The 16,089-nt window shown below is 42.2% G+C and overlaps 1 protein-coding gene across 1 annotated transcript in view; it reads left to right on the plus strand.

Annotated features, from left to right (window-relative positions):
• The window catches only part of MOCOS (molybdenum cofactor sulfurase), a 403,086-nt gene that overhangs the window by 376,336 nt on the left and 10,661 nt on the right, over positions 1 to 16,089 (plus strand). Inside the window, exons 11-13 of the mRNA XM_073332641.2 lie at positions 785 to 909; positions 1,553 to 1,652; positions 6,875 to 7,001. Of these exons, the coding sequence (XP_073188742.1) occupies positions 785 to 909; positions 1,553 to 1,652; positions 6,875 to 7,001 (352 nt within the window). The remainder of the gene's footprint in view (positions 1 to 784; positions 910 to 1,552; positions 1,653 to 6,874; positions 7,002 to 16,089) is intronic.

A 16,089-nucleotide genomic window follows, 5' to 3' on the forward strand; every position in this document is an offset into this window, starting at 1 on the left:
GCTATGAAAACACTTGAGAACGCTGATCGATATAGATTAATTAGATGTCATTGTTAGACAAATACATTTAGTCCAGATCCATCAGAAGAATGAGGTTTCTGTAACTCTTGTGTAACAGCTGGTGGGATGGCAAAGAGATGCATAATTCTAGATAGACTTGGTTGCTTTCAAAAGTTCAGGTGTTTGGAAAATTCTAATCCGGGCCCCAATCCTCTATACATGTATGTGAGTAACATTATACACATTATGGGACTACTCATGTTAGAGATCTATCTAGGTTTCATAGACATGGTCAGACTACATACTTGCATAAAATTACTCATGCACATAAATGTTGACAGGATTGGGGCCATAGAGAGGACAGCATTACTAGCCATATGTTTATAAGTATTTGCAAGTACTGTGATTGAAAAAAAGGGTCATTTTTAGTTTGTCATACATGGATTACTGTGTCTCAGAGCCAGTGCCATGATTTTTTATAATTATACAGACTTTCTATCCCACCGTAAGTTATATAAAACTGAATTATGTCTCATCAATAATGAAGTCAAGATTGACAGAATTCCAGCAAATTTGGGAAATATATTTGTGCATAATAGTACTTCACATCTCAGCTGTTTCGTTCATTAGTGTTATAATGGATGCTGCATTGTGGATTGAAACAGGCAGAGCAAATATCTGATTAAATATCTCCACCAGCTGTCCTTAGTTTTGCAAATGAAGTTTTTAGCAGTCAGATTATTGCTTAAATTAATACTAATCACTTCTCTCCCCCTCTTGATAGAGTACAAACATATGACTGTGGAGAAAGAATAGCAGAATGGTTCTCTGAATTACTTGGTCGCCAGTGTCACCTGATCAGGCAGAGTTCAGACTTCAAAAGAAATGCAAATCAGAAACATGAAAAAGGTATATCAATTTGGCATGGTTATTAGAAAATATATACTCCAGCTCAGCATATTAAAATATTAGCATGACTCACATACTTTATGCTGAGTGAAAAATCCCCTCAATGAAGAGATGTGGGAGAAGTCTTGAGATATTAAATCCAATAGGCAGCAAAGGGTACATATATGCTCATACTCTGCTACGCTATTCCTCTGTCTTGTTGCATATAGGGAAACTTTATAGATCTATGTTTTTGTTATCCCATCACTTTTCCGTCTGAAAATGTTATAACAATTAGAAACATGAAAAATCTATTAATATTGAAAATATCCTTATGCTGAAATTCCTTCCTGAACAGAATAAATTGAGAAGAATGTTTAGAAAATCCATATATATTGATTACAATTATAAAATTATTCCATAAAAATGGGGGGGGGGTATCTTCTCAGCTTTATCTCGATTCTAAAATAGATTGCATCCCTGAGTCTGAGAGGATCCATGCTTCTAAACTTAATAGGATAGAATCTTTCCTTAGCAACTGAAGTCTAATGAATAATTTCTTTAATTAAAACGGATAAGGTCATTGGGGTGAGGGGTGGGGGTAGTTACCAGTATGATAGTCATTGTTTCTAACAATCATTTTATAATGCTGTATTGATTTTAGGTCAGGCTACAACAGTCTCGCTTTCTCTTGTGAATGAAGCACAATATCTCCTGATAAATACAGCAAGTATTTTACAACTGAAAGAGCAAATTACTGAAAGGTAAGAGCCCCCTCTGATGAGGTAGCCTTTTTATAGAATCATATAATCACAGAAGTGGAAGGGACCTCGAGAGGTCATCTAGTCCAGTCCCCTACTCTCAAGGCAGGACTAAGTATTATCTAGACCATCCCTGACAGGTGTTTGTCCAACCTGCTCTTTAAAATCCCCAGTGATGGAGATTCCACAACCTCCCTAGGCAATTTATTCCAGTGCTTAACCACGCTGACAGTTAGGAAGTTTTTCCTAATGTCCAACCTAAACCGCACTTGCTGCAATTTAAGCCCATTGCTTCTTGTCCTATCCTCAGATCTTAAGAAGAACAATTTTCTCCCTCCAACCTTTTATGTACTTGAAAACTGTTATCATGTCCCCTCTCAGTCTGTGGTGTGGGCATCCAGAATCCTGTCATAAGAAATAAATACCAATTTACCGTTGAGAAATTTGAGATTTTTACTTTTCAGACTTTGAATCAGTGCAGGACAAAGCATGGTCCTATCCCTTCCCACCACATCAGCCAATGGAACTGCCTGCCACACTGAGAAAAGCTCCCCTTTGCTGGTGAAGCTTCACACTGCCCCAGTGCTCAGTACTGTGTCTTAATAGCACAGTCTGGCCCTAAGAATGGAAAATGTCAGAAAATCCACCATAAATTTAAATTACTGCAGCATTATTTAATGGAGCCCACTCTAGGATTATTAGGGTTCATACTTATTCATAATGGACAAGAGAGAATCTGTGGGCCAGGAAAATGCAGTAGCCATTTCTCTCATCTATATTTTTATATTGTTATTATTAATGACATACTAACAGCCTGCTAGGCGGCTTGCAGACATGTAAAGGTGTCATTCAAAGCAACTGGAGGGAGAAGGCTGAAACTAATCAGAAATCAGTATGTGATTGACCACTGGAATTTGGCACATATGTTAAAGCCATGCATTTTTTATTGTTTTTTTTTAAATATATGTGTAAAACCAATCAGTAGATCTCACATACATGTCGGTTATAATTTCCAAATTTACCATTTATTTTTCACAGGGTTTCATCAGGTCAAACCCTAAAGCTGTTTCTACTGAATCCTTATTCTGATCAAGCAGTCAGTGACCTCAGTAAGAGTTTGGCCAGAGTAAGGAATGAATAAAAGCTGAATAATGAGGGTCCCTTTATGCAGAAGACCTGACTCAGAGTATTAATTAGTTTAAGTAGGAATTCTGTCTAAAAATCAGTGGGAAAATATAGGCCAAAGACTTAAGGATTTGGTTCAGCACTTTTTTCTTCCTCTGTAAATCTATGAAAATGATGAATTGTTGACAAAATGTCATTACCAGGAGTCTGTGTTTTCCTTCTTTCTTATTTCTTCTTTCTTCTTTCTTTATTTCTTTGAAAACAATTTCAGCTGTTTGCAGAAGTCAATGGATGAATTGCAATTAAAATTGTGTCCTTTACAAATGTAAATCGCAAACTGCTATATTAACATTTACCACAATCATACTCAGCTACTGATCTGAAAGTTCAGGTTAAATGACTGAACCTAATCTATCTGTCAGTAACCTACAGAAAAATGCAACCCATTTTCTTGTCAAAAAATCTGTCTGCAGAAATCTGTTAGGAACATACCAACATCTAAGTTCACAATATGTTTTAAGGTTCAGGCAACAAGTCACTCCAATTGCTGGGAACAAGATATTAATTAGATTTCTCATCTAGGATGCAAGACTGCACAAGATAAGTCTCTTGAAGGATCACATGTTAAACTGAAAACATAACATTTCTTAATACCCTTTGAAAGTCTTTGTCTCTTTACTGGAAAGCTAAATGTTCAGCGCAAAAGAGTTATTTTGTCATTTGTTCTTAATTGAATGTTGCTATATTCTTATAAAAATGGGGAATAAAAACAAAAAACCAAGCATTCCGTCAATCACAAGACCCTTAGAATCTAAATGCTAAAAGCTAATATTGTTGGTTTCTTATTTACAATATATCACTAGGACTAGCTTTCCTCCCTAAGTCGCACTTCAAATTCAATCTTCCTTCAATTCAAGCCTCTGCCCAGCACTGCCCCACGCTACTTCGTTGTTCTCATTTCCTCCCCTTTCCCACCTCCCTGCCTTTCTTCCTAACAAGCCTCCCGCTTCCTATGCACAGAACTCCCTCTCTCTTTCCTTGTTGACCAGCATAGGCTGGAAGAATTCCCCCCGCCCCCCCATTCCACCATGCAGAGCAACTTTATAAGGGTGCTGAGAAGAGAATTTTAGCCCAAGGGTGCAGCACCACTCTGTAGCTACTCCTAAATCACTGGATGGTAACTTTCGAAATACTGAACTGCAGGATTTATTTTCAAAAACCTATACCTGCGAAGTCTGTATTAAAATTATTTTTCCCCCTGGGAAACAGTAATTAGTTTCTTTACATATAGGGTTGTTTTATTTGATGAAAATTGGTTATACTTTATAGACACTTTAAGTTTTCAATTCAGTTTTAATAGTTTTCTTTGTTTTTATCTTTCCAATGTAAAAATGAATCTTCCACTTTGCAGTCAGCTCTAGGGAGGAGATCTAAAACAGTAACTGCAATTTAATTAAAAATAAGAATGTAACAAAATGCTGCAGAATCATATCCCTGCAGAGGCATCCATCTCTCTGGTGTTATTGTTGCTGACTCCCTCCCTGAAGAGGGACAAAAAATGCCATTGTCTGACCTAACACTCAAGTTTTTTGGTTGAAATATGCACTTGAAGATGCACATAATTATTTTTAGTTTTGTTTATTAAATAAATGTAATAAGAGAGGTAGACCTGAACTAAGATTCTGGATCCAACCTCTGGATTTCTAATTGGCCAAAATGGAAACCTAGATCTGAATATTCCTAAAACCCAGCTTCTGTCTGGCACTAAACTATATTTCTTGTAGTTGCAAATACTTTAGTGTGCACTAATTATTGGGATGGCCCCCATGCACTTGGTAAGACACCCATATTCCCTGGATTGTTCAGCATTTCCTAAGCAGGACATACAACCCACTCCTATGCCATGGTCCCATCTCTAATGAGACAGGGACAACAAATAAGAACCATAGATCTGTTGCATTTTATGGAGCATTAAGCAGAGTTAATGAAGTTACTGTGTAACTCAGTGAATACACTTTTCTTCTTTAGAAATAAATATCTATAACTGTTCTAGTTTATTGGTCCCATGCCAAATTTTCCCCCTCCTCCAAGTGATGAGTACGTCAGCCTGACCCTAATGCCAGCCCTTCCCCATCCCTTCTGCATCCCCAATAACAATTCTCCTGTTTGCCTTCTCCCATCTAATGAAACCTTCCCCTCTAGTGCAGTGACAAGTGCAATCCCTCTCCACTGCTAGAATTCCCCCACACCCTCTCCACTGACAGTTCTACATATAGCCACTCCTTTCTAAATGTATGGGCTTCAAAAGAAGATCAAGAGAGATGGTGATCCTCAAAGAATCATCAGGAGCATATGCTATTAAGTGGAGGAGCACTGTCCCCTAGGGACAGCCACAACTATCAAAGCAAAAGAGATTATTTTCTAATTCCAGAAACTGGAAACACTGGCAGCAACAAGATTTATTGCTTTCTCCGGTCCAGCACCAAGACCCTGTGTTGTGCAGGGCCTTAATGTGCAATAAATAGCACATCCCGTCCATACCGAAAGCTGGCTCTGACAAAGTGTATATACTTCCACACTTTTAAAATGTAAATGTTCCTTCACTCCATGCCCCCATTCATGCCCCATCCCAAACACAGGGAAGAAACCTATGTAAAATGATTGCTTATTTATGACACACTAATTTCTTCCCTTATAAACTATCAGTAGCCCAGTTGTCAATTTTTATTGACTCTCATATGCTGAAGTTATTAAAAAGAGTGTGGGATGTGCTGTAGTATTACTATGGAGAATTTTGCCCCCCAACAACTAATCCCTAGACTCTCTGCAATACAGTAAGACATCTAGGTTTTGGTAATGTTGGGGCCAGGTTGTGTGATTTGGTGTGAAAATCTACATACACATGTTTATTAGTATTCACATTTGTCTCCTAAAGGAAAAGCCATGCTACTTTGAACCAGACAAGCTCATTTTTTAAAAACAAACACACATCAATTTTACCAAGATAATTGCTTGAAGCTAACAATTTTTGTAGAAGTTTTTTACACAGTTTTCCACCATTTTAATTAAAATACAAAACAATTTAAAATATTTTTTAATATTTTCCTAAAATATTTTTCGAAAAGAGAAACCCCTCTGTATCTCCAGGCTTCTGTCTCTATTTTGGGTGACAGTTAAAACTCCTCAGGTCTCAGGTGGTGGTGTCTTTTGAAGTAGTTCATGTACATCTGAGCTTAGACAAAATTAAATGGCCCTCATATGCTTAGGAGTGGTGGAGCACTTGAGAGAGCATTCTCTGAAAACCCTAAGGCTGGCCTGTTCTTTCCACTAGCAAAGTTTCCACTTTAAAAATGAAAGAGAGGAGTGAGATTTCCAGGTTATAGCCAGCTCTGTGAAATTTCTATGCTATATGCTATCTGCCACTCTCTCTCTCTCACATACACACGTTTGCACATGCACTCAAACGCAACACACTCACACATCCATACGCTGGCAAATAAAACACTTCGTAGGGAGGTGTGGAAATCTTCACCTGTGGATTTTTTTTTTTTTTATGTCTGCCATTTGGTGCAATCTGATGCATTCCAAAAAATGTCAGGGATAAGTTCTCTCTCACAACATTCTCTTACTGGTCTTGTTGCTTTCACAGGCCACTGAATGTCCTCTGAGTTTCCCCCTGTATTCGTTCTGTTTCCTCTTTAGTTAGATTTAACCAATTATTTGATCAGTTACCCAAAAGATCCACAAATGCTGTACTACGGCCCTTCAATATAGTAGCTAATGCTGAAATTAAATTACAGTGATCCTTCCCTGGTGTGCATATTTATCCTTGCAGTACCACCTACTTCTATATCTACCCTTTTTGTTCTAGTTTACACCTCTCAAAATGCCTCCTAGCAGACTACAATTTGTATTCAAATACCTGTCCCTTTGTCATAACGTCTGTAATAATATTGCATTTTAAACATGTTCTTAACAATTGTGTAGAAGAAAAATCTTATTGAATAAGACCAGCAACTGGATAGTCTAAGTGAGTCAATAATTAATGCAGGCTAATTAGTATGGTTTATTTTCTTCTGCTCTGTGAATCTTTGGGACAGACTGGAGGAGCCATTACAAACTGAGGAACTAATTCAGCGCTTCCGTGCCAACATTGTGATCAGTGCAACAGTGTCTTTTGAAGAAGAGGAGTGGGTTGAGATTTCCATTGGTGCTTTGCGTTTCCAGGTACAGTCTGACTTCAGTAGTACTTTTATGTTATAAAGCATTCTGACTTGAAAACAGAGCAATTCTTCACAAAACTTAGGCCAAGTCTAAACTACAAACTTACGTCGGTATAACTATGTTGCTCGGTGTGTGAAAAATCCACCCCCTTAAGCAACCTAGTTATACCAGCCTAACTCCCGGTAGAGATGGTGCTACGTTGACAGGAGAAGACCTCCCGTCAACATAGCTACCACCTCTTGCAGAGGTGGATTAACTATGCCAATGGGAGAAGCTCTTCTGTCCATGTAGTAGCATCTTCACTAAAGCGCTACAGCAGTGCAGCTGCCCCACTGCATCGCTATACATGTAGACAAGTCCTGACTGTGATGTAAAGGCAGGTTCTGTCAAATGTTGTCATTTTTTAAATTTCACCAAATCACCAATTTCCCTTTCTAAATGAAAAGCATTTTTCACCACCAAGAAAAGTCCTTCTTGGCAGTTTTTGAGGCAGAAACCTTTGCCTTGTATTTTCATTAAAAATTTATAGATTGAGGCACATCCACAGAATATTTTAGCCCAGATTATGAGGAGTGACCTTCGATTTCAAATGCCCTAATTTTGGATGTTCACTTGAGACATAAAGTACCTCAAAATGTGTACCCAAATCAGAAGCCATTTTTGATATTTTGTGCCTTCATATTCTTTTAAAAAAGCAATGAAGACATAGTTTTTCTTCACAGTTTAATTTTTAAAACACCACTTGATTTACAACTACATTCTTTACTGAGGAGTTTTGCTTGTTAGTAAATATAATATGAGTACTTTAAAAGTTAAAATTAAGCTAAGGGATCAGGTGTATAATCATGAATTTTCACTATTTCTTGTGTTTCTGCTTGACACCATAGTATCTAGGCATCGTTTTAATTCCATGAATCAGAATTTTACAAAGTCACTATTTAGCCCACTTGGTTTTTAAGTTACACCCCTTAGAATGGGAAATAATTACAGTAACAGTTACCACAGTGGCTAAATGAAGACATGTTAGTGACAACCACTGCCCAAAATAAAAGTTGTGCTGGACCAACACAACCCTTTCACACAGTCACACACAAAGTTCATCAGAATTGTCAGACACCTTTACAGCTGTGTCAAGCAGCAAGGGAATCAGCCTTATCAGTGTTCTAAGATCAGCTACAGGCTGCTCACTGTGAAGGAAGCAAGCCTGATGGAATAAAACCAAGGCTGAAAAATGCCGTAGCAACAGTAGAGGCAGCAAATGGCAGTTGTTCCCACACAAACACAAACACCAAGCGATAGGCACAGAGAACGTAGGATAAAGAGAACTTAGAAAAGTTTTATACAAGCCACTGCTGAGATATGCTGATTTCTATGGCTTACAGCCTTGTAAGTATTTTGAGACACTGGGGTTGCCATCTTGAGCTGTCTGCATATGTGTGTGAGGGGGGTTTGGGGGTGGGGTTAAATTGTATTAACCTCCTGTGTACTTTTCTGGATAGTGCACTCTATTAGATAACCCACTGCTGGTACACCAGCTCCACAGAGCCCTTTTGGTTGGGACATTTAGTGGGGATTGCGTGCCTTGTTTTTGGTGCATCTCTTCTCCCCATATATAGTTGCATAAATGGAGATTACGGGCACCTTTGACTCTTGGACTACGCAAATTGGGTGCAAGCTGTAGCAGTTATCTATAAAAGGATCTTAGCAGTCCAAATCTTAACAATTTCAGTGTCAGTTCACTCAAATTGTCTCTTCCTATTCTTATCAATGTCTTTTTTGTCTTAAAGAAAATCTTGCCATCTTTTTGTTTTCTTATTTTTAGGGCTAGCAAAAAAAAAATTAAAAAATCAAGAGCCTATTTTTGTTTCATCATTTATTTTAGCATTGAAAGAAAAGACCCTTAAATTCTACCATTGTATCAGTTGCAATGTTAGATAATATTTCATCAGAACTCATTCACCCGTGCCTAACTAGAACAAGAAGCAACCTGGGCCTTCACCCAAAACTTCAACTTAAATTTCTCTCAGGTCTGAAAAATTTTTCACTTCTGAACGTTAGCAGTTTTCCTGGTTTCTTTCTGGAATAGTGAAATTAGAGATGAATACGAACCAAAACTACAGGAAAGAACTCTGCGGAAAGAAGGGATCAACATTCAGATCTAGATTAAAATTGGGCAAATGACCTCTACCTTTGTAATGAGCCAAACAATGACACCAGGTCCCAGCAGCCCAGATTTTTAAGGGTATGTCCACACAGCAATGTAAGCTGTGGAGTTTTGGGGACTGGCTCCCACTCGCCACCCTGCCAGTGCACACTGCCCAGGCACTACTTCATACAGTGTCCCGAGGGCAGGGGCGAGAATAGAGCAGGGGCCAGGTGGCTGTCCTGCAGGGAGTGGGAGCTGCTGGGGAATTTGGGGTCATCCTCCCCCAGCTGTGCTGAGCTGGGAGCCCTGCTGTTCTCCATCCCTGCAGGGCAGCCGCTTAGTTCCCGCTGCACTCTCTGGCCCTTGCTCCTGGGCCGCCTCCTCCCTCCCTGGGGCTGCGTGTGCAGGGGCATCCTGGCAGTATGCACCAAAATCTGGCTGTGCTCTTGTGACCAGGGAGCAGCTCTCTTTGCAAAAAACTTCTTCTGATCAGTCTCCACTGAAAACCTGGCAGTCTCTCTGATAGCATGCTGGCAGACAGTGGGTTAACACTGATCTGAGCTGCTGTGCATAGGGAGGTTTTGCTTCCTTTTGCAATAGAGTGCAGTAGACTGCACTACAGATTGTCAGCATAGAGAGGACTAAGGAAGTTGCCACAGGGAACTCTGGGATACATCCAGAGGACTTCCAGGATCCCAGTCAAACTGCAGCCATGTGCACACAGGAAAGCAATAGGGCTCAGAGCCTACGTCCCACCTGAATATGAGTTCGGACTGTCCAGCCCTCCAGGGTCCTGGGACCCTAGATTCAAGCCCTAGGTTAACACAATTGGTGTGTGGACACAAGTGGGGTTAGTCTTGAGCCCAGGCTCAAGCCTGGGCTTATATTGCTGTGTAGACACCCTAAGGGGTCAGAGGTTGGTTGGAGGCTGGGCCAGGAGAAGGTTTTGTTCCTAGAGGCCATCTCTTACCCAAATATGGTAGAAAGGCTGCTCCCCTGGTATTTCCAATCTGGATGAAATCAATGAGTACTAGTCAGTTATGCCTCAGATAAACAATGAACCTTTTGGGATTCACCAATCTTCATCAATATGATTATTTTGTTAATATTTGTATATAACACCATAGATACACATCACTAATGTAAACCTTGTGAACCATGCCTACTGCAATCCTATGCCTAATACAACATTAACTGCCAAGAAAATACTGCACTATCAGGTTAAGCCAATGGATCAAGTAATTCTTGTGACAGAAATCTGGGTTGCATTTATGATATTTCGTCAATGAAGAAGCCAAGTGTGAAACCTTAGGTAGTGATCCACATATGCGTTGAATATTGATTTGTTTGACTGGTCCATATCTATACGATATGTATTTGTAGGAAATGTATCACCTGGAACATAGAAGTGGCTTGTTCACTGTTCTGCTTAATGATGCTGATAAATGTGTGGATAGCAGAAGTGCTGATGCTGTCATGAAAATAATTGCCCTTTTCCTGAGCTCAGTCCACTGTAAAAGGAAGTGAGGCAATTGTTTAGCAGCTTGTCTACAGTATGTACCAGATGGAAATATATGACTTGCCTCTGCTTGTCTGAGCCCCTGTTGTTCTTTGCTCAATTAGCTATAATAGATATGAGACACATCAAGTTAAGAAATTTCTTTGTGGGTTAAAACACTTTACAGAGGACAGCCTTGACCTGCGGCCAAATCATTTTAGAATTATTATTATTTATTATTTATACTGCCATAGTGCTCAGTAGTCTAACTCAGGACCCCATTGTGCTAGGTATTGTAAAAACAGAGAACAGAGTTGCATTCCAATTTAAAGTAGAGATTGTCTGAAGCAGCAAAATTTTTAACTGATCTTGATATCAAACACTCCCAAACTTAAGGATATTTGGAGCTGGGGTTTTGATTCTGGATGATCGCTAATTTAGAAATATTATAGCTGAATGATTTTAGAAATTTTAGCCTTTGTCTGCAACTTAAATGGTCTTTTCCAACCTCTGGTAAATCCTTACTTGGAGTTGATGCAAATACTGATGAAATAACAGGAGGAATTATGTTCATGGTGCTTGATGCCAGTGAAATGGTAGCAGAAGGTGCTACTGCACTGAGACAAAGCAAAGCAGAGGAAAAAAGTCTCCTTCTTCTTTGAGATGTGTGTCCCTGTGGATGCTCCACTCTAGGTGTCGGTGCGTCCCTGCGCTGAAGATCAGAGACTTTTCGCAGCAGTACTCAGTCGGGGGAAGGGCGTGGCACAGGAGTTGTCTCGTGCAGCTGTTGGCACCTCCTGTAGCGCACACTCCCCCACCGTCCCTCAGTTCCTTCTCAACCATCCTCGGCTGCAGACGGCGCTCCGCCGCAGTGCTCTCCTTGATGCTTTCTGGGAAAAATAAAAAAGTTATAAGTTACATAGGAACTTCTTTTTTGTTCCTCTTAGTGTACACATAGTTATATAGCTTCATTAGTTCCTCTGAGAGGTTTTACTTCCCCCCCCAAAAAAAAAGAAAAAAAGAGAAGAAAGAAGATGACTTTTTCTCTCCTTTACTCCCCATTTGGGAACAGTTTCTACAGTTTACCATTACAATTAACCCTTATCTCTCAAGAGGCGGGAGAGGCTTAACTGCAGTCATGCTGAGCTCAACAGGATTTAAAAAGGGTGACTCCTGTCGTGAACCAGTACCGGTCTCTGACGGCCACACATCCTGCATTCGCTGTTTGGGAGAAACTCTTATCTCCCAGAAATGCATACATTGCACCAACTTGATAACAAGGGCAAGATGTGACAGGGATCTCCGCTTGAAAATGATTCTGCTGGAGAAATCCCTCCAACCTCCGCAAGAGATGTCCTCTGGGGAGTCTCATAAACTAAGACCCCTGAGCTCTGACAAGGCTCTGACTTCCAAAACTGTCAGGAAGCGAGCCTCGACTTCTCCAGCAAGGGTCTCTCAGAAAAAGAGGGCTTCCCCCGCAAGGTCTTTACCCTCAGTGCTCCACTCACCCAGAGTGAGCACTGACGAAGCACCGGGCTCCTCCAGCACCATCCCTCAGAGGACCCCGCTGAGCCCCAACGTGCGGCCCCAGAGTTGAGATGTCAAGTCTCCTCCACGGCACCGACTACCCCAGTGCAGAGTGCAGCACAGACAGCCGCACCACAATCAATGCTTCCACCACTGGCACCGACCCAAGACTTGCTGCCGCCTAACAAGCTGAATCCAGCACTGGTCGGCTCTACAACGGTCAACCAAACCCCAAGGCAGGACCAGTGCAACTCCTGCGTCCTGCTGACATATCAGTCTCTTTGGCACTGCAGTCACCACTGCTCAGCACCGAACACTCCCCGAGCTACATAGTGCGGTACTAACCTTCATCTCCTGCACCACTCTCCATGCATAGTGGCGAGGAAGGAGACGTGCAGGACAACCGCTTCTCCTCTCAACGTTCATCCCCATCACAGAGGAGACCTACATGGAACACTATGAAGCCTAAGCCTCATCCCTCCAAGCACTCACAGCCCCGGTATGCACAGCACTGGCCTTACCCATTACCACCTTACCCCATGCAATGGCCACAATGGGGTTCTTAGCCCACATACCAGAACCCCTATTCTGGTCCTCCTTCCCCAGCAGCAAGAGGTTCCAGAGTATATCCATCATTACCACACACAGAAACCTCTGACCCCCCTGAGAAAGAGATAGAAGAGGAAGAGATACTATCACCGGGACACCTGGATGATTCACCACCTGCCCCACACTCATCTTCCGCACCAGACAAAGCAGTGACGCCATCTACCCCTACGACACCAGATGACCTGAAACAGTTCCAAGACCTCTTCAAAAGAGTAGCAAACAGCCAAGAAATTGCTTTACATGAGATGCAGGAGAAACAACGTCAGTTGTTAAAAATCCTACAACCCCCATCATCGACCAAGATTGTCCTCCCCATGGATGGGGCTATAATGGAGCCTGCGGAGGTAATATGGCAACCACCGGCATCAGCACCACCCACCAACAAAAGGGCTGACAGAAAATACTTTGTTCCGGCCAAAGGCACGGAATTTTTGTTTTCACACCCTCAAACCTGTTCTGTGGTAGTAGAGGCTGCCAACCAGTGCAGTAAACAGCCTCATTTCCACTCCTCACTGCAAGATAAAGAACACAAGAGACTGGACCTCTTTGGGCGGAAAGTTTACTCGTCAGCCACCCTTCTGCTTAGAGTTTCCAGCTATTCTGCTCTACTAGCAAATTACGACTACTATAACTATAGTAAACTACAAGAGCTCGTGGAAGACCTCCCCGAGCATAAATGTTCTCAACTCAACGCCATTATCAATGAGGTCAGTTAATAGCCCTCACAGCGCTGAAAGCCTCAATGGATGTAGTGGACACAGCTGCCCGAACAACCGCAACAGCTGTGGTTATGAGAAGAACATCATGGTTGCAGGCTTTGGGAATTCCAAAAGAACTACAGCTAAAAGTGGAGGACCTCCCCTTCGATAGGGATCAACTATTCTCGACTCAAACAGACGACGTCCTCCATACCATGAAGGCCTCCCGAGCGACGCTGCATACACTAGGCATGCACCCACCGCCTGACAAACGCCCTCACTTTACACCATACCAGAGGTCACGAGACACCTCGTTTAACCATCAACAACCACAATACTTCACTCAGAACAGACCCAAACAACGGGTTTAGAGACGACGAGCGCCACAGAATCAGGCCTCGTCCACCCACATCTAAACCACAATTTTGAAGTCTTGGTCAAGGGTATGTACGACCTCTCCACACCTCTAGCACCAATAGATACCCCATCCCACAATTTTGGACACCGCCTACACACATTTTACCATGCCTGGGCTGCGATAACCACAGATCAATGGGTTTTGGAGATCATACAATCTGGCTACACCATTTCTTTCACAGCTATCCCCCCTACCCTCCCCCTTTCCCCATCCCTCTTCAGGGACCCCTCTCATGAGCCCTTCTGCAACAGGAAGTAGACCACCTCCTACTGCTGGGTGCTGTACAACCAGTACCACATCAATACCGAGGGAGGGGTTTTTATTCCAAATATTTCCTGACAGAGAAGAGAGGAGGGGGATGGAGACTAATCTTAGATCTCCAAAAACTCAACATGTTTGTACGCAACCACAGGTTCAAAATAGTCACTCTGGCCACAATAATCCCAATGCTAGATGGAGGGATTGGTTTGTAGTCCTCGACCTTCAAGATCAATACTTCCATATTACAATACATCCTGCCCACAGACAGTTCCTGAGGTTCACAGTAGGACCCAACCACTACCAATACAGGGTCCTTCCCTTCAGACTGTCCACTGCTTCCTGCGTGTTCTCAAAAACACTCGCGGTAGAAGTAGCACATTAAAGATGCAAAGGAGTCATAATCTTCCCCTATTTGGATGATTGCCTTCTCAAGGGTGCCAGCCGACAAATGGCAGGCATGCTGAAAACCACAATAGACCTGTTTCACCAGCTAGGTCTACAGATAAACGAAAAGAAATCTACCCTGGAACCAACCAGCAAGGAGTTTATCGGAGCCGACCTAGACTCCATACAAGCTAAGGCAATATTGCCAAACCACAGATTCACTACATTGACCAATCTTATTTCCACGGTGACCATCAGTCCACAAACTTCAGTGAGAACATGCCTTCAGATTCTGGGACATATGGCAGCTACGACTTTTGTAGTAAAGTATGCCAGACTCCATAAGCGCTGTCTGCAGCACTGATTGAGCACGGTCTATGCACCCAGCAAACACTCTCTCTCAACAGACGTGTGAAACTACCACCAAGGATTATCCTCTTCCTACAATGGTGGACAAAGCCAGGGAATGTATGCTCTGGGATTCCCTTTTAACAAGACCCCCCCCCCCAATCAGTGACTATTACAACAGATGCCTCCCTGATAGGTTGGGACACCCATTTCGGTCACCACAATATACAAGGCAAGTGGTCTGCGACAGAAACACAACTACATATCAATCTCCTGGAACTCCACGTGGTACACAATGCATGCCAACACTTCCTCCCACTCACACGAGAAACCTCAATCTCTATTCTCGCCAACAATGTGGCGTGCATGTTTTACATCAGTCACCAAGGAGGAGCCAGGTCTCACTCGCTATGCGTAGAATCCATGAATTTATGGAACTTCTGCATCCGCAACAATATAAACATCACAGCATCATACCTACCAAGGTGCCAAAATACTACAGCCGACAACCTCAGCAGGCACTTCTTACAAGAACACGAGTGGGAACTCCATGACAGTGTTCTCGACAAAATATTCCAAAAATAGGGTCACCCAGTAATCGACCCTTTTGCCTCAGCAACAAATCACAAATGTCCAATATTTTGCACCAAGGCAGGCCTAGCACTGGGGATGTCCTCCTCATCCCATGGAACGCGTCACTCATGTACACCTTCCCGCTGATCCCACTGATCTCACAGGTCATCCGCAAGATATGACTCAACAGAGCATACATCATTCTCATTGTCCCCATATGACCCAGACAGACTTGGTTTCCATGTCTAGGAATCTGTGCCCCACAGCCACTGCCTTTCTGGACAGACCTCCTGTCCCAGAACAAAGGCCTGACACTCCATCCAGACCCTGCAAAACTCCATCTCAAAGCGTGACTCCTCTCTGGTTCAAACATGGGGAATTGAACTGTTTGGAGAAAGTAAAACTGGTATTACTAAATAGCCATCACCTCACCACTAGAAATACTTACCAACACAAGTGGATAAGACTCTCCCTTTCAGTGTCAGCAAAAACAGCTGGATGTGACCAAGGAGCCTCTATCTATGATCCTAGACTACCTGCTAGAACTGAAGGAAACGGGGTTAGCCATAAGCTCTATTAAAGTAGACCTCTCTGCCATTACGGCCCTCCATGAACAGACAGAAGGGCCT

This window comes from Lepidochelys kempii, chromosome 2 (assembly GCF_965140285.1).
Source record: "Lepidochelys kempii isolate rLepKem1 chromosome 2, rLepKem1.hap1, whole genome shotgun sequence".
NCBI classification, from domain to species: domain Eukaryota; kingdom Metazoa; phylum Chordata; order Testudines; family Cheloniidae; genus Lepidochelys; species Lepidochelys kempii.